The following is an 18,516-nucleotide window of genomic DNA, read 5'->3' as shown; positions in this document are numbered from 1 at the left end:
GGCAAATTCTATGCGGCTGATCATTGAATTTTTAACTAAATAAAGCAGTCAATAAATAAATGTTTATAAATATCTAATAAATACCTACAGGGGCTATATTTACAAGAAGCCTTCTCATTAAGGGCAGGTTTCCACCATTAAACGAATATAATACAGCTCTATCCCAGTGGGATATCAGGTATAAATTAAAAAATAAAGTAAAGCTGCAGGCTTAACATGTATTACAAAATAATACTGACACCAGTAAAAATCTCTAACCGTGATGGAATGTGCTACAGCAATAGGAACTGAGCTACTCGCTGCCTCACAAGCATCCCAATTCATCACAATACTCTCTGTATACAACAAGTAATAAATACAAGTAACATTGATTTACAAATATCAAGAGTTAACAGGGCCACAGGACACCCGGCCCATCAAAAATTTGTTCTTTGCAATACACAAAGAACAGCTTTCCTGCTGGGTATAGATAAATTATCTATTGCGAGTATAAGTGCTCATGACTTTACAATAAGGCCCATTTACTAAACATTTGCTACAATACAAAACAATAACATGCAGTGGAACCACAGGACTCCATCATGGTGGTCACTTTGTTGCAGCTACCATGATGGATGTTCATATTGTATTCTTATAAGAAATTAGACATTGCCACATGGACTGAAACACATCCAGTCCAAGCAGGGGGAATATAACCTGTTATATAATCCAACAATACAACATAACAACTTCTATGAGCGAGTAGCATATAGGTACATGGTCGTCGCCGTTCTCACTAGTCCAACACACGTCAACGGAACCGTCTCACAAACACAGCTGGAGGGACTGGAATTTGACAAACTGCAACTCCCGAACGTTACGGTATATACAAAAGAAATTCCTCAGAAATAAATTATATGCTCCGTAAATTAATTATCACATAAATTTTTATCTCCCGTTCGATCCACACTTAACACATAATCTAACTATATGTACACGAAATATGAACAGGTCGCTCGACAGAGTCCTCGGCGGCGGCGCGGCGGCTGGGGCGGATGGGGCGGCTAGGGCGGCGCGGGCGCGCACAGGTGCACGGGCCCGCGCGGCGCCGCCACGGCCACCAGGTGCACCTGGCCGCGCTCCGCCGACGGCGCGGGCGGCGCCTTGCCGCGCCGGTGCAGCCGCACCCACGCGCCGAAGCAGACTAGAATCGCGAGGAACACGGCCACCGTCGCGCCGCCCGCTATCGACGCCGTCTCCATCATGAGCTGCCGGCTCGTCAGCACGTACGAGTCGTCCAAGTCTTTGAACTCGCATCGCGGCCCCACGAAGCCGCTCCGGCACTCACAGTTATAGATAGGACTGTCCGAGATCACCACTGTGAAACACACTCCGCCGTTGAGGCAATAGTACTCCGAGTAGTCCGGCTCGCACTTAAAGATGGGGAAGGTAACGTTGAGGCGCGGCTGCGGCTGCGGCTGCGGCGGCGGACGCTGCGGGCGCGCGGGCCGCGCCGGCCGCTTGCTGATGGAGCTGGAGCAGGCGCCCGCCAGCGCCCAGGCCGCAGACACCACCGCCCACCACACTACCAACGACTGCATTGTCCGCTCGCTCCGGACTCTCGGCGCTCGCGGTACGTGCACGATTTTGACATTGGACGGTGACTTATACGAAATCCGAGAGGCGATGACATGACCGCTTTCGAATTTCGAACTCGAACCCTTCGCTCGTATCCGCGTCGGCGGTCCGCCCAGACATGTTTCCTGTGTCAACTTTTTTTACGTCGACGATCACTCGCTCATGACGGAGGCGCGGTTTCTACGAGCGCCCGAGATATCGCATCGATCCCACCGCGGGCATGTCGAAAGTGAAACACTCGATTGAATTAAACACTGAATTCGTATTTAAAGATTATTCACGGAGCACATACACACAATGTCCCGTTCGAAAGTTTACACACAAAATGGTGCTTAGCGGAACGAAACCGCACTGCGCTCGACGAGTTGTCTATACACGACTGATGGAAGGCGTCTACTGCATCCGCCATCTGCCGACGAGAATGAATGCGGTGAACTCGGACGCTTTACGTTTGTGTGCGTCGCCCATTTGTATACAGATTTGTAAGTGTGTGCACGCACAATGTAAATGTGTGAGTATACTTTTTTCTTTTGTATAGGACAAAGAGATTAAAAAAATCCCATTGGTATAGGCTTATACAGTACGCCTGTACCCACTGTGTTATTTTTGTGCCAATTTGAACTCTAAAGCTTTAAAGCTTTTTTGTGATTTAAGGATTTCTTGTTTAGGTTTTGTAGAGTGCCATTCTTTAAACTTTAATTGTACTGAGGTACTATAACTTTAAACCTTTAAGTGCTCTAAAAAATATTTCTACAATATATTCAATCCTGATGAATTACGTACATAAACATTGAAACAAATGTTTCATTAATAGAATTACTGATAGTAAAAATTATGATCAAATATTGAAATCTATTCATAAAGGTGTAGTTAGTTTATAATATGATAGAGAGTTTTGAAAAAAAGGTTCTTTAAAAATACGTGTATTGTAAATATAGAGTTAATACATTGTATTTTTATATTGAATGAATACGTTATACAGTACAGAAGGATAATTGAAGTTAATTTTATCGGTTCCTCTCATACACATAGGTGTTACTATATTTTAATAAGCTTATGAGGTAGTTTTTGTTATAGCGTTTAACCTTTATTTGAGAAAAATTTAGTTAATAGAACAAATGTAAAGATGTCTAAAATAAATAAAGAATACTTCTCTTAACCTAAACATAAAATGTTTTAATATATATAGTTATATAAAATGGCAAATCAAATTTTAATTTTATGTTTAATTTTGTCCTTTACCTGTAAAATGTTATGTATATTAACGACCTAATAAAATGTCAATAATTTTCTTAGTCAAGTCCCCTATCCTACTTTTATGCTCATTTCTCAAAAAGATAAGATGAACAATAAAAAAATTAAACACAACTTTGTTTATGGTCTCACGACATCACTAACGTTTCCGGTTTTTGACAGTAGCAGTAATATGACAATCGACTGGCATTTTTCCTTATGTCATCAAATTGAAGATGACGGCGGCGGTTGTGTGCTTTAATTACGGTCTATTATTGTTTTTATTGTAATAAACAAATTTCCACTTTGAATGAAAGTAAAAGCATTGAAATACAATTAAGATGTCGGAGTCCTCAAAATCAAAGTCCCTTAATTCAAACTCCACCCCAAGTTTGCAATGCAAAGATCTGCACGAATATCTCAAAAGTCGTTCTTCACAATTTTTGGAAACATTATACAATTATCCAACGATTTGTTTAGCTGTATATAGGTGAATATAAAACAGTTGTTGTTTACAAGGAGTGAAATATCTCACACTATTACTAGACATTTATATTAATTAATTACAGTAATTATTATTTTCGATAAAAACAGGTTATGTTGTTTTTCAGAGAATTGCCAGAATTGGCTCGTCATTTTGTTATCCGTCTTCTATTTGTCGAGCAGCCTGTACCTCAAGCAGTAGTAGCGTCTTGGGTTTCACAAACACATGCCAAGTATGTCCATTTATTGCTAATGCCTTTTAAATTTTTTTTAAAATCCCCTCCCTCGCATAGAAGTTAAACTTAGCGATCTAACATTTTAAAAAATCTGGTTTAAAAAATACTATTATAATTGAAGTTCAAAACTATTTAACAATTTTAGAGTTTGATAAAATACTTACTTGCTTCAAATAAATTATGGATGTGACTTGTAAATTATATAAAATGCTACCATACAAATAATTTTATTTATATCTGTACTAGTATTCTTATTGTATGATACAATTCTTTTAGTCTATGTATACTTTTCTTGCAGAGAACAGAACAAAGCAAGTGAGGCTTTGTCGGAACTATCAGTATGGCATGAAGCTCCTATTCCTGGTGGTCTGCCTGGCTGGTTGCTCTCGCAGTCTTTTAAGAAAAATTTAAAAGTAGCTCTTTTAGGAGGGTAAGAAAGCAAAATTTAAAATATAGATCAATACTTTTGATTGTAAATACAAAAAAAAAAACATAAAAATTTTGTTGAGTCACATTGACAATTAATTTTTTAGCAATTAATTCCTATTTACGGGAAATTTCATGTTTATATCAATATTGAGATTAAGATATACATATACATATATAAACTGCTAGCTGCGCCCTGCGGTTTCACCCTAGTAAGACCATATACCATAGGAATATTGGGATAATAAGTTTCCTATATGTAATTCCAGTTGTTCAGCTGTCCACGTACAAATTTCATTGCAATCAGTTCAGTAGTTTTTGTGTGAAAGACTATCAAACACACACACTCACATACAAACTTTTGCATTTATAATATTAGTAGGATAGGATAGAATGAAGTTTCAACGGATTAAAATATTGTGAATAGATTTCTGTTGAAACTTATCCAAAAATGGTTATCCATACACTGCATGTAATTTAGCATATTATTTTTTGGTAGATTATCATAGTGTATTGATAAACCATCAATATTTAAAATGAGCACTTGATATCATGGGTTAGGATTCATTTTTGTATATTATAAACTATACTTTAATATTTACCTTCAACTCACAACTTGTACTAGACAGACATTTGGGACAAGTTCATTCTAAGTATAGTACGTAAGTGTAATAAGTATAGTTTAAGTAATATATTTGCATTATACTCCAATGAAAGATAATGCATTGCAATCTGGCAAGTTACATTGTATTACACATACAGTTTTTACAAACATATAATGCTTGGTTAATGCCTGAGAGTAGAAGAGGTATCCTGGGAATGATGACTGGTGGGGAATCACGAAAAAGTTCTGTAACTTTAGAAAATCGATCAGTGAAACAGATGTATATCATGGACCTCCCGTGTCCCCTGGTGGGCTTTTATGGCTACACATTATATGTAAGACAATATTAGAAACCTTAATATATAAATGTGTCATATTGTACATCTGCAATGGACTCAACAGCTACTAACCTAACTAACCTAATTCTAAAGAGATTTATTTGATCTTAAAAGACAGTATAACTTATATTATTTCTATTGAAATAAATGACTACCCATGCAGAGCTGGAGCGTGTAGGTTATAGAATATAAAATTGCTAATGAGCACTACAATGGACTTTGAACATTGTTACCACAAAATAAGGTGCAAATATGAATGCATATTTATCTGCAGTGGCCGTCCATGGAGCATGTCGCAGACTCTAGAGCCAGACGGCAAGGCTCGTGACGTAGCATTCCTTGACGCATATGCGCTAGAGCGGTGGGAATGTGTCCTGCACTACATGGTCGGCAGCCAGCAGACAGAGGGCATCAGTGCTGATGCCGTGAGGATATTGCTGCACGCTGGTTTGATGACCAGGTAACGTAGGTTACGAATATTGTTTCTGATAGTTGTCTCATTAATGCTATGTGACATATACAGGCTTCAGTTCTTCTTTCAGAACATGAATTTATTATCCATTAAGAAGGAAGATGGGTGTGTTAATCACTTAATAGGTTACTTTTAGCAACATCACTTTTTGTCTGTTCATTGCTGACATGTTAAGACCTTATTGATTAAGTAATTGATAACCTATTTGAGATTCTATGACATGAATGATAAGTAAAACCGATTTCTGAACTTCTGGCTATATATCTGGCTATTATTGTAATGACTTATACCTTGTGTTTGATATAAGATATATACATATATATTTTTTATGAAAAGGGTTAAGTTACGAATTGAAATGTCTTCATGAATGAAATGAAACTCTTTCGCAGAGATGCTGAAGATGGCTCTGCCGTGATCACCAAAGCGGGCTTTCAGTTCCTTCTACTCAGCACGGCTAAGCAGGTATTGAAGTTTTGACGCAGATGAAAGTACATTATTTCCTATATAAATTCTATGACAAAACCATCGGAGATAAACTAGATTAAATAATTAAAAAAATGAGGGTACATTTTAGGTTTTTACTAGTGAAAAGTTTTTCAACTGCCAGAATTTTTCTTGACAATTTTAAATGAATTATTTTAATTGACTTGGTTAGATATTAACAATGCTTAAAGGCCTGTATTTCTGTACAGGCATGCAAAATATGAAATGTTTCCTTTTATATCAAATTTTGAAAAAATCTAAAAAAAAACATTTTCAGGAACATTTTAACCACTATAAATATCTAACTATGTCAATACCGTGTACAAAGTAGGCGCGAAAGACGCAGGTGTGTTGCTATCATAATTTGGATTACATTTTCTATTATACCCTGTGAAATAAGCAGTGGTGGCTCAGTGGTGAGGAGCTCGGATCTGCATCGAAATGTCTGACGTTCGAAATAAATATTTGGACGACCTGTGATATCTGTCAACCCACACTTGGCAAGCGTGCTGGATTAAGGCCTGAACCCCCGTAGGAGGCATATGTCCCAGCAGTGGGAACATAATATATGGGCTGATGATGATGATACTGATGGTGATGAATTGATTATAATAAAAAAATTAAAATAAAATAAAATTCTTTATTTGAGAGTAACAAGGACCCAATATCAGTTGTTAAACAATTAATTTTATTTATTTATTTATTACACTTCAGCAAAAATTATACAGATAAGGAAATTAAAAAAAATATGTTAATGACAAGATAAAAAAAGAGTACAATTTGTTGGGCGGCCTTGTCACTCAGAAGTGATTCTTCCAGGCAACCCGGGCAAAAGGTAACATTAACAATGATGATGATGATTAATATTTTTTTTATCACTTTTCCAGGTGTGGCTCTTCCTGCAACACTATTTGCACACGGCGGAGAAGAGGAATCTCAGCTCGGCGGAATGTTTGGCGTTCTTATATCAGCTCAGTTTTAGTACCCTGGGAAAGGTAAGCACTAAGCATGATATTACTAGCTGCGCCCCTAGGTTTCACGCGCTTAAGTCCGTATTCCGTAGGAATATCGGGATAAAAAGTTGTCCATGTGTTATTACAGTTGTCCAACTATCTACGCACCTTTCGTTGCAATCGGTTCAGTAGTTTTTGCCTGAAAGAGCAACAAACACACACATCCTTACAAACTTTCGCATTTATAATATTAGTAGGATCGCTGTCCGTATGTCTACGTATTTGTTTTTCAAACCGGTAGTAAATAGTGAAAATTATGTAATGACAATTCAAAAGTGCTGATTTAATCCATCCAATCTGGATGGCGTATGTTAAATAACAATGCGAACTTTACTTTATATTTCAAAAATTGTAACTTAAACCGGGTTTTTTATTTTGCAGGATTACAGCACAGAGGGGATGAGCAACAATATGTTAGTGTTCCTGCAACACTTGAGGGAGTTTGGACTTGTGTACCAGAGAAAGGTGAGCTAGGTCCTAAATGGGATGTTTCCCAAAGCTATTTTCAAAATGTAACAAAAAGTTTTTGATATTCAGTTGGTTAATCCAACACTAATTAATTTAATTAATTAATATTTAAAAAATAAATTAATGTTTAAGTATATTTTATAATAAAAATGAATTTACCATCGATTCTAAGAAATCTTGTCAGTTAACTTTTACCATTTGTATAACTCTGCTACTGCTGGTATACCTACTTGAAAGTTAGTTCCAGCGCAAGGCGGGTCGTTTCCACCCGACTCGGTTCACACTGAACATAATCTATTTCAAGAATGTTCCCTGAATGTTAACCCTAAAATGACTTCCATTAAGAGCACGCATCTGGTCATTTCTACCCGTGTTCACACTGTGTACTATGTATATCACTCTGTGTTTTCCTCTAGCCGCGAAACGACTTCCATTTCCAGCTCCAAGCGGGTTGTTTCTACCCGAAGCGGTTCACACTGAACATAACCTGTATCAAATAGGTTATCACTCTCTCCCCCCCCTCCCCGCTATTCTCTAGCGTTGAAACGCCTTCCATTCCCAGCGGAAGGCGGGCCGCTTCTACCCGACGCGGCTGGCGCTGAACATGACGTGCGTGAGGGAGGGCGCAGCCCCGCTGGAGGCTCGGCGGCAGCAGGGCTACGTGCTGGTGGAGAGCAACTACCGCGTGTACGGCTACACGCACAGCACGCTGCAGGTCGCCCTGCTGGGGCTCTTCACGGAGCTCATGTACAGGTTGGGCCCGCTGACATTGTCATAATCTATACTATACTAATATTATGAAGATTTAAGTTTAGTATTTTCTTGTGTTTGACAATAAATCGCGTTTAAAATCCGTTTAAAAGTCTTTGATTTCTAGATGGAGAGTTTGTTTGTTTGAACGCACTAATTTTCAGGAACTACTGGTCCGATTAGAAAATTATCTCATTGTTAGATAACCCATTTATTGAGGAAGTTATAAGTTATATATGTACTACGGGTGAAACCGGGTAGTAAATAATAATAATAATAAAATGACGTTTATTCAGTCTGTCATTGGTAGTTTACAAAAACTTAAATATGCAGATACGATAGAGCAAACGGACATTGATTTAAGACTACCCGTAAGTATAAAAGAAATGTTAGACATTAACTAACTGCAGTATCTGTTAAAACACTGCCACCAACAATCAAATTGACAGAATTGGTCTAAATTGACATGGGATCGCATGTGGGGCACTAGCTTTTCAAATAAAGAATCATCATTAATGGTTCATCCAGGCAAAGGTTCTAGTAATAAAGCTAAAAAAAGCAGTCGAATTGATAATCTGTTTTAGAAGTCGATAGAAAATAATTGTATAAACGCTTAAAGCTAGAAAAGTAGTGATAGTATAGTATAGTCATAGTATTCCGCATACTTTCTATAATATACAATAACATCATTTTTTGTTTATCTTTATCATCGTATACTGTCCTTGTATAAACGGAAGTAAATGGAATGAAAAAAAATTACATGTCTCTTTCCATTCTAATACAAATCCATAAATTGGTATGTAATATTTAACAATTAATTATTTTAATATGTAAAATAACATAAAAAGTGAAGTCCCGTGTCCCCTACTGGGGTATGGGGCGGATGATATTACATCTGTTTCACTGGTCGATTTTCTTTATGGACAAGTAGGTGATCAGCCTTCTGTATCCTACCAGACCGAGATTTTTTTTTTCTGTGCGTCCCCACCGGGAATCGAACCCACGATCCCTCGGTTCTACTCTAACGCGTTGACTACTATACCAAGGAGGCGATCAAAAATAAAATGATTACATTATTATCTGTCAGGTTTCCGAACTTGGTGGTGGGCGTGATAACGCGCGAGTCGGTGCGGCAAGCCTTCCGCGGCGGCATCTCCGCCGAGCAGATCATCAAGTATTTGGAGCAGCACTCGCATCCGCAGGTGTCTAGACTCTAAGTCTATCCATTATCTATACAACTAGAGCTTTAGGGAGAAGCTCCGAAATCCCAAACTAACCACCGGTTTCTGCGGACAAGAGCCGGAAACAGCGCTGAACAAGAACGCCATTACGTGCCATACACATAACTACAAAATATACCTGGTTTCATCTATCAGGTTGTGTATGTTCTTTATTATTGAATTTTGTTTAATAAGTGAATCTACTGTTTTGTATAACTACCGAACACGTCTCCATGTATAACTATTTATAACGAATTTACTCTATCTGTTGTTTTAATACTGTTTATCTCCTTATCAGATGTTGAAGACGGAGTCGGGCGGCATCCGCACAACGTCGGTGCTGCCCCCCACGGTGGTGGACCAGGTGCGGCTGTGGGAGGGGGAGCGGAATCGCTTCACCTATACCGATGGTGTGGTTTACAACCAGTTTTTGTCGCAGGTGAGTGTGTTCACATTACTTGGTGTTAATTTAAAAGGAGGCGGTTTTCACTTTGCGACTGTATTTTTTATGGGTTTGTTTTTGTTTTGCCTCAGAAGCTTCGACTGGGTGAAACGATCATAATGATTTCTATATTTATTTATTTATTAGAAAGCTCGTGCCCCCCCTATTTAATTTTGGTCTAGTTCTGACAATTTGAAGGATAATAACAGATTTAATACAGAAATAGAGCGATTTAGTTCTTTTAAAAAAAATATGTTATTGTAGGATTTTAAAGAAATCTTCAATTTCAGGCGGACTTCGTGGTGCTGCGTGATTACGCGCGCCAGCAGGGCGTGCTGAGCTGGCAGAACGAGCGCACGCGCACCATGGTGGTCACCAAGCCGGGACACGACGACGTCAAGAAGTTTTGGAAACGGTACTCCAAGAGCTCGTAGAATCCCATACAGAGTGGGGCTCGATGTGGGATGCGGTGGGATTTGATTCTGTTATTCAGTAATGGAATTGGGTTCAGTATTGAGGAAGACAATATCAAATGATGCCTAAAATACCAAAAGGGGCTTCTTCTTACCGAACTGGACGAATAGGGCGGTTTGTTGAAGTTTGAACTGGTTTAGGATAGTTTGTAAGGATATATCTGTAAAGACTGTTGTAAATAAAGTGTTATATGTTTAATTTGGTTTTTATTTTCCCTAACATTCAAAACTTAAACTGTATTTCAATATTATTTTTCGTCTAATATTTTACAATTTTTTAAACTATAACCGATTCGGAGTATCGCTACTCTCGAGAGAAATCGACATACAACTCTATAATTCCTTTTTAAAAAATTGTTTTGTTTAAACAGTAGCTATAATAAAATAATTGAGGGCCAAATTTGATCATGGAATTTATTAAATCTTGGAAAACGATGTCCTCAGTACCTTAGCTTATATAAGCTATATTCTGTGGCAGAAACCCAACATTAAAAGCGAAATACATGGACGGGCACAGAAATTCTGTTCTCTAACCAGTCCAAGTCCGCCTTTTGACATAGATATAGACAAACATATATTTTCTATTTTTACACGCTTTATATTAGCTTCACCTGTTTGTTTGTTTGTAACCGACTTCTTTGGGCGCGATTTTGACCCACTTTAAACGGCCAGATTTCGTTCAAACTTTGTAGATTTATTGAAGACCGATGACAATACACTAATTTGATAAAATTATTCCATTTTTCAATTTGCAAAATATGATTTTTGTTAATTTATATAATTTTCATCTATAGTCGATAAGGTAAGAAAATTAATTAAAATTTTCGTCGTTCGAGTCGTGCAATAGTTTAAAATTAAGAAAACAAGCTATTATAAATAATCCAAACTAAAAAGTAGAAAATAAATAATAGTTTAAAAAAACTAAAAAACACGCTTTTTATAGAAAACCGAACTAAAAAAAATAGAAAATAAATTAAAATGTATTTAAATTAAGAAAATAGTGTTAAAATTTCAATGAATATAAATTAATAATAGTGTGAGTAAAAAAAAAATTATTTTATTTAAAAAAAAGCGTGGGGTGCATGGTGTCAATGGTTATAGATATTTTATTGACAGATATGAGTAGAGTGATTATGATTTCGATAATATCTTAAGAAGCACCCCACGCTTTTTTTAAAATAAAATAATTTTTTTTTTTTTAATATTTTTTTTTTACTCACACTATTATTAATTTATATTCATTGAAATTTTTAACACTATTTTCTTAATTTAAATTCATTTTCTATTTTTTTTAGTTCGGTTTTCTATAAAAAGCGTGTTTTTTAGTTTTTTTAAACTATTATTTATTTGATATACTGTTTGCTTTCATATTGTTAGTAATAAAGAATTTTCATTTATTTTCAAGCATCAAGGCAAATGTGTTTATGTACATTTGAAATGAAACAAGGTGTATACAAAAATCATTTATTCAGTAAAAATGTAATCTTTTTGACTTATTCATCTAATTTGTAACATAACTCTTGATTGAGGAACACACAACTCAGCGTAATACAATTGAAATTTAATATAATTTTAAGTATTAAAATACAAATTTAATTATTTAGATACTATATACATTGAAATTTTATAAATGACAAATTTTTAAAGAACCCGCGTCTTTTTGCCAAACCGTAGGCGACGCCTAGCCTCTCAGCCACCCGTAATCCCGGCTCAGCAATCGATTATTTCTATTCTTAAAATAAATAAAATATAAGTTTGCGACTAATTTCTTCAGTTACATCGTCACACAACCGACCAATACTTAAGATACCCTCAAAATGAAACTAAAAAAATACTAAATTATACAGTTTATTCAGTAAGAAATACACAAATCAGTAACTATCTGGGTGAGTAGAGCGAGTGTCAGCACGCGGGCAGCGGCGGCGGCTTGACGGGCGCCAGCGCGGCGTGCAGCCGCGACAGCGCCGACTGCACCGTGCGCTCCAGACTCGCGTCTTCACTTTTCACCTCCTGGAATTTATTTATTGTGGGAGTCGAGCACGCTTCGGCACGAATTGGGCCAGCTCGCACCGGGGAAGTACCACACCCCCACAGAAAACCGGCGTGAAATAGTGGCATGCCACTGTGTTTCGTACGGTGAGTGGGGGAGCCGGAGGCCCATTTCCTTTTCCTCACCCATCCCAGTCCAGTCCTTCTTTCCAGTCTTTGATCCTTTCCTTTTCCCTTATCCCATAAAAGCGGGCAGCGCATTCGTAGAGGCACTACCTTTGCGAATGTTCATGGGCGGTGGTGATCGCTTACCATCAGGCGAACCACCAGCTCAGTTGCCCGCTATGACATAAAAAAAAAAAAAAAAATTTCGTTCTTAAATCATGTTATTTAGCCTGCGAACTCCCGTGTGTGCTAGTGGGGTGTGGGGCAGATACATCCGTTTCACTGATTTACATGGACAAGTAGGTGATCAGCCTTCTGCGTTCTGCCAGAACGACTTTTCGTTTTGTGCGTCCCCACCGGGCATCGAACCCAGATCCCCTCGGTCTACGTGACGTGTTGTAACAATATAACGGTAAATAAATAATATGATTATTTCAAAAAACGCATCACACAAATAACGGACGCCTCTTTCTAAGAATTTTGTCTTCAAATACTACATTAGTTTCGATTACCAATACAGACTTAGACTCTAATACTATTCCAGTTTACTAATTCTTGATAGACTATTGACTCCAACTACTAATTCCATTTACATAGATTAATTTTGACTACCGACACTAGTTTCTACTAGACTACCAATGTAGTACCCAACCACTCATTTGACTTACTAATTCTAGACGAGAAACGTGGTTCGAGCCCAAAAACAAACGCAAAAGCAAGCAAGCAAGCCGGCACTCACCATGGCGAGCAGGTCGATGTGGGCGCGCTTGCCGGCGACCTCCACGTGCAGCTTGTCCCCTTTGAATATCTTGGGCACCGAGTCCTCGCCGAACATCTCTTGCAACATCTCTATGACGCACTCCTGAAATGATTTTTGTATATATTTTTAGCGGCGGCCACAGTGAAGTTAACGTTAGTTATGTTTTGCGTGTGTGATCTTAAAGTAATGTGTGAATTTTCATGTAGTGTGATTTGCCGTGCAAGTCATTAAGTATATCGTATTAGGTGAACTTGAGAGGTTAAAGGGTCAAATGAAATTTTTAAAATGAAATGGATGAATTTCTTTTTGTATGATTCAACATTCTATGTATGTTAATCCGTGTTGAATGATGTAATGTGAGTGTGTGTATGTGTTTACGGTTTTACATTGTACCCAGTATCGAATGCCACTTGGTGAGTGTGTACTTAAAGTGTATGTTCTTGAACTGTACACAGTATAGTTTGTGCGTGTTACGTTTTCTTGTGTGTGTGTGTGTGCGTGTGTGTGTCTTGCTGTGTATGTATATAGCTACGTGGATTTGTGTGTGTGTGTGTGTGCGCGCGTGTAGGGGCTACCTTGAAGTGCATGCGGTCGAGCTTGGGCGCGAGCGGCGCGTGCGCGGGCGCGGCGGGCGCGGCGCCCAGCACGGCCGCCACCACCGCGTCCGCGTACATGTCCGACACGGGCGCCGCTTGCCACTGCGCACCCGCCACCACACCGCGGGTCAGTTGCGTCAGTTGTTGTGTAATGCACACGGCACAAATGAAAAAAAGCAATAATACTACATTTTAATATATGAAGTATAAATTTCATTTCAATTAATACAATTAAAAATACAAAAAAAAGACAAATATAGTAAATAAAACGTCCATAGTTATTGCAAAATAAAGGGGGGGATAATATTTTATTTATCCAATAAAATTAAAATTGGACAAAATGTATGTTTTAACAATCGAGGTCTCGCGACACTCATCTCCATATAGCAAGAGAGGTGTCGAGGCGGGGGCGGCGGCGGCGGGTACCTCGATGGTGACGACGGGCAGGTCGACGCTGACGTCGAGGCAGCCGTAGAGGCGCCAGCGCGTGTCGCTGAGCACGGCCAGCGCGCCGGCCACGCGCCCCACCGCGTGCCGCAGCAGCGCCGCCGACCCGCCGAAGTGCACCGACAGCCGCTGCACCACCTCCGACTGCGACAGCTCCGTGTACTCTGCCGGAGGGGACGGGGGCTTAATAAGCATAAACGTGCGAAAAGGATAACCTCTTCAACCAGGAGAGAACAGAAGAACAGAGAGGATAAGAGATGTGTGCAAGAAACAAATCCTTTCAAATGAGAATCTTTTCAACAATAGCTATACCTATATATGTAATACGTCATCCCACTTTAATTTATCTTCACTCGCATTTTTATTATCAAGCAAATAAGATGGATAATTAATATATACAAGGAACAAAAAAGGACTTAAAAGTGATCCCTGCGGAACAACACTGTTAATCAATGGGCTGCTGAAAGTTCATTTCTCCACAAGCAATATCAGTTATCCATAGCCTATTCTGAACGAATAAGTTCAGAATAGAGACACCACAAACAATTTCAGAACTATTTATATGTTACAGCCTAAATGGTAATGATGGAGAAATCTGGAAGTATGAGATTCATCACTCAATCTAAAAATGTACTCACTATTGAGATCGGAAGGCGCCAATATGTGGTAGTTGAAGTTCCTCTTCACCAGGATACCTTGCAGTTGTTCGCCGGGCTTAGGTGGCTCCACTGCTAAGGATCCTATCACCTAGATTAGTAATACATTTATTTGTTTCTATTATATGACTAGATGTTTATAAGCGATTTGTATCAAAAATACATTTATATTATCCAAATTTAAATATACCTTAACGGGAAAAAATCCGTAGAAACATAAAATGAAGTTAATATTAAAGCAAAATTTATTTAGCTGTCATTTTATACGTATCACAAGTGCGCCAAACTATTGTAAGGAAGATGTAGAAAAAATTATATTGAAATATTTTTATACATACACAAAATTAATCTATTTCAAATTAATAAATTTGAAATAGGTTAGGATAGGGTACACAATAGTGTATCCGCCACTCTCATACTAAACCAATTGTCTAGGCACTTTTCTGCACGCCAAATAATTTTGATTCACCAAAGAGGCGCTTAGACCGCAAGTATTAGAATAGACCTTTTGATATGCTAATTATCAGAAAGTATCAGAAAACTCTGTATCCATATTTTGCAATTGTCTTTGAAATGAATAATTTGCTTTGGTGTTATGTTTGCATGTTAACCTTGCTTTTTGCATATTCCAACAAAAAAACAACACAAAACCGAGAGATCTCTATCAGCTTGAAGCGTTATTCATATCTGACCCTGTATATATTCTAGTACACGTGGTTCCAAATCGCGTGGCGTACCTTTTTTTATGGCCGAGCAAGCAAAGGAACAGGTGGACGACCTGATGTTGAGTGGTCACCACCACCCATAAACACTTGCAACACTGGAGGTGTTACAGGTGCCGGCATTTCAGTGACACATACGCTTTTTTCTTGAAGGCCTCAATGTCGAAATTGTTCGGGAACACCTTAGTTGATTAATTATACCTTGGCGGTCTTGTCGCCGCGGAAGGTGAGCGCGAGCAGCTGCGTGTTGCGCGGCGTGTGCACGGCCAGCCGCGCGCGGTGCTCGCGCTGCAGCGCCGCCTTCAGCCGCGACATCTCGTTCTGCTCGCCGTGCACCAGCACCTGCCCACACACCGACGGTTACACAACCGTTCGCGCTACGGCTGGGAAACAATGGGGTAAACAGACTCCAAGACCTACTCGGTAACGACACGGTTAGGTAGGAGCTGGTGGGTCCTCTGATGGTAAGCGCTACCACCGCCCACGGACATTTGGAGAGGCGTAAGCTCGACGGCAGCCTGTACAAATGGATTGTTGATTTCATATTGGAAAGGGATTAAGAAAGGATTGACCAGAAGAATAAAGGAAAGGATTCAGAAGGGTAAGAAAAAGGATATGGGCCTCCGGTATTTGATCCAAATCTACAATGCGCCATTTTTCAGATTTTTTCACTATCGCTCATATGAAATTCACACAAAGTATTTTAAATTAGAAACCAATATCACCATTACATAAAGCCCTCAAATTTTATAAAACTTTTCTTATTCCAATTATAAAAGCTAGAAATTCATAAATATTAATACCAATTGTCCCATTACTAGTTCGATATACCTAGAAAAGCAAAGTTTAATAAACAGATAATACAGAATTCATACCACATGAGGCGGTTTCAGTATGTTGATGAATTCCGAGGTCTGCTGATAGTCCGTATGCGCCGAGAACGAGATGTAGTCCACCGACATCTTGAGCGGCAGCTTCTGTCCCGACATCGTCGTGATCTCCTCCGGCTCCGAGAGGATCGTCTTGGCCAGCGTGCCTTCCACACAGTAACCTGAGGAAATGTAACCAACTTAGACGACACAAATCTTACAAATTCCAACATTTCTTCATTCAATTAGAATTCTTATGGAAGCACTTTTGAATCGTCATAGCTGTTTTACCATTTACCACTGGTATATAACTTTTATAAAGAAAAAGACTAGCTGTAAGATTCATTGTTATCTTTATAGCTTTACTTGTCGCTTGTCCGGGGATAACAATTTAAATGCAATCTATAATACTCAGTAAAGATGTAGTTTCTGCTGGCACAAGGATTTTCAAAATCAATTGAGTAGTTCTTCAGAAACATAAAGAAACAAATAGAATCTTTCTCTTTTACAATATCAGTTTAAAAACATATTCTATCCTTGATTTTTGAAAGGACACATTTATGTGCGCGATTAATAAAATGAAAGAGTATCTCATACCGGCAATAATAACTCCATTCTTGGGGTCGGTGCACCACGACTCGAACAGCTCCCGGGAGAGCCCCGACTGCATCATGCCGGGGGACGCCATGATCACACACGGACCGATGTCCTCGAAATGGTCTATGCCCTGAAGAATCCAAACTTCGTTATATTTATATTATTCTCCGAGAATTCAGCGTCAAAAAACATCCTAGCTAAGGTCTACCCAATCTGGGATCTGGGTATTTGTTTTTTTTTTGTGTTTTGGTAATTCCAACTTTAGCTGATCCGAGTAAGGTTGAATTTATTTAGAAAAATATTGCTTCAGGTCGGTAGTGTTGTAAAAGCACCCTTAAGCATTAACAATAAGGTTGATTTTGCATAACGTTGTATCTTACACTACGTTTCAGGACACACACAGTTTATGCCAAATTTTGTATAGGGTTGTGCATCTCGATGTTATTTATAATCGAATGACGTAGATTACCTCATAAACGTAGATTCTTTATAAAAAGACGTAGACTTATATATGGTGATTTATTAAATACTTATTTAAGTTTCAGTATTTTGCTGAATACAGCATGTTAAAACGCTATCCAGACTTATTAGTCTGGATGCTTATGATTAATCCTAAAATTTATTGATTGTACAAAAAAAATACTATTAAATTTCCATGTCGCTTGAGAAATAATTTGACAAAAATAAATAAATAAATAAAAATAAAAACATCGAAAAATTTGTCCGTATATAAGCATGGATTTTATCGTTCAAAGAAATGGGTACAGGTAACTCTGTGATTTTTTTCTATCGATATATAACGTTATATTTTCAAAACACTAGAAATTCAAATTGGAATATAGTCTTAAGCATATTTTATCTGTTTCATTTGTCTGTTTTTTAATGTCCAAAAAATCACTCTTAACAACACGAAGATAAGAGACAGCATCCTCGTCTCAGACAAGTCCGTGATAAGAATTCGGAGGTCACAATGTTTAATAAATTCATGATACAAGGTGAAGGTCACATGCGCTTCATATTCCGCTACACGGTTGTATATTTCGGTGAGGCAATGACCCATATTGTGAGATACGTATTTTCTCGTAACGACAAAGATGGTTGTCCGTGAAATGTAACGTAAGCGTCATTATCTGAATACGTCAGACCGTGTAATTGAAGCGAATAAAAATCGAATAGCCGCATGTGAGGTAAGTTTGAATTTTTCTGTTATATTCATAATAATAATGTAAATTCGTGAAATAAAATTAACCAGTTGCATTTAACTCATGAAACACTTAATCAAGAATTTGAATATCTGTATGGTTGGGCTTCAAATATAGGCCCATTTTATTGTATTAATCGTTTATGATATTTCGTGCATTACATACAAAAATGTGTGAAACTGACGAAGGAAACTGACATCAAAAATAACATAATAACAATGCCTAACAATGTGGCTAAGGTTCAGTAGAGGTAAC

At 38.2% G+C, this 18,516-nt stretch overlaps 4 protein-coding genes across 4 annotated transcripts in view; 2 read left to right on the top strand and 2 right to left on the bottom strand.

Moving 5' to 3' along the window:
• Positions 1-39: 39 nt before the first annotated feature.
• On the bottom strand, positions 40-2,053 carry LOC119831613 (protein spitz-like). The gene has a single exon (XM_038355040.1). The coding sequence runs from the start codon at positions 1,578-1,580 to the stop codon at positions 1,044-1,046; it is 537 nt and encodes a 178-aa protein (XP_038210968.1). The 5' UTR covers positions 1,581-2,053; the 3' UTR covers positions 40-1,043.
• Positions 2,054-3,066: 1,013 nt separating this feature from the next.
• On the top strand, positions 3,067-10,457 carry LOC119831612 (general transcription factor IIH subunit 4). The gene is made up of 11 exons (XM_038355039.1): positions 3,067-3,340; positions 3,462-3,566; positions 3,868-3,999; positions 5,212-5,397; positions 5,799-5,871; positions 6,780-6,887; positions 7,287-7,370; positions 7,936-8,126; positions 9,211-9,325; positions 9,642-9,782; positions 10,076-10,457. The coding sequence occupies exons 1-11, from the start codon at positions 3,192-3,194 to the stop codon at positions 10,217-10,219; spliced, it is 1,428 nt and encodes a 475-aa protein (XP_038210967.1). The 5' UTR covers positions 3,067-3,191; the 3' UTR covers positions 10,220-10,457.
• A 1,634-nt stretch (positions 10,458-12,091) lies between these two features.
• LOC119831876 (cleavage and polyadenylation specificity factor 73) overlaps positions 12,092-18,516 on the bottom strand; it is a 14,766-nt gene continuing 8,341 nt past the window's right edge. The window contains exons 9-16 of the mRNA XM_038355444.1: positions 17,060-17,189; positions 16,469-16,644; positions 15,795-15,935; positions 14,854-14,962; positions 14,195-14,379; positions 13,748-13,870; positions 13,152-13,274; positions 12,092-12,268 (exon numbers count right to left, since the gene is read on the bottom strand). Of these exons, the coding sequence (XP_038211372.1) occupies positions 12,161-12,268; positions 13,152-13,274; positions 13,748-13,870; positions 14,195-14,379; positions 14,854-14,962; positions 15,795-15,935; positions 16,469-16,644; positions 17,060-17,189 (1,095 nt within the window). The 3' untranslated portion in view covers positions 12,092-12,160. The remainder of the gene's footprint in view (positions 12,269-13,151; positions 13,275-13,747; positions 13,871-14,194; positions 14,380-14,853; positions 14,963-15,794; positions 15,936-16,468; positions 16,645-17,059; positions 17,190-18,516) is intronic.
• The window catches only part of LOC119831877 (delta(24)-sterol reductase-like), a 3,861-nt gene continuing 3,545 nt past the window's right edge, over positions 18,201-18,516 (top strand). Inside the window, exon 1 of the mRNA XM_038355445.1 lies at positions 18,201-18,246. The gene's annotated coding sequence lies outside the window, so the exon portion shown is untranslated. The remainder of the gene's footprint in view (positions 18,247-18,516) is intronic.

This window comes from Zerene cesonia, chromosome 14, assembly GCF_012273895.1.
Source record: "Zerene cesonia ecotype Mississippi chromosome 14, Zerene_cesonia_1.1, whole genome shotgun sequence".
Lineage (NCBI taxonomy): Eukaryota > Metazoa > Arthropoda > Insecta > Lepidoptera > Pieridae > Zerene > Zerene cesonia.
Note: the sequence above shows the minus strand (reverse complement) of the source record. Positions and strands in the feature narration are given on the sequence as shown.

Excerpts from the sequence above, each read along its gene's own strand:
- LOC119831612 (XM_038355039.1), top strand. The coding sequence starts at position 3,192 with ATGTCGGAGTCCTCAAAATCAAAGTCCCTTAATTCAAACTCCACCCCA. Across the intron at positions 3,341-3,461 it reads ATTTGTTTAGCTGTATATAG|AGAATTGCCAGAATTGGCTC; the intron begins GTGAATATAAAA and ends GTTGTTTTTCAG. Across the intron at positions 7,371-7,935 it reads GACTTGTGTACCAGAGAAAG|CGGAAGGCGGGCCGCTTCTA; the intron begins GTGAGCTAGGTC and ends TTCCATTCCCAG.
- LOC119831613 (XM_038355040.1), bottom strand. The coding sequence starts at position 1,580 with ATGCAGTCGTTGGTAGTGTGGTGGGCGGTGGTGTCTGCGGCCTGGGCG.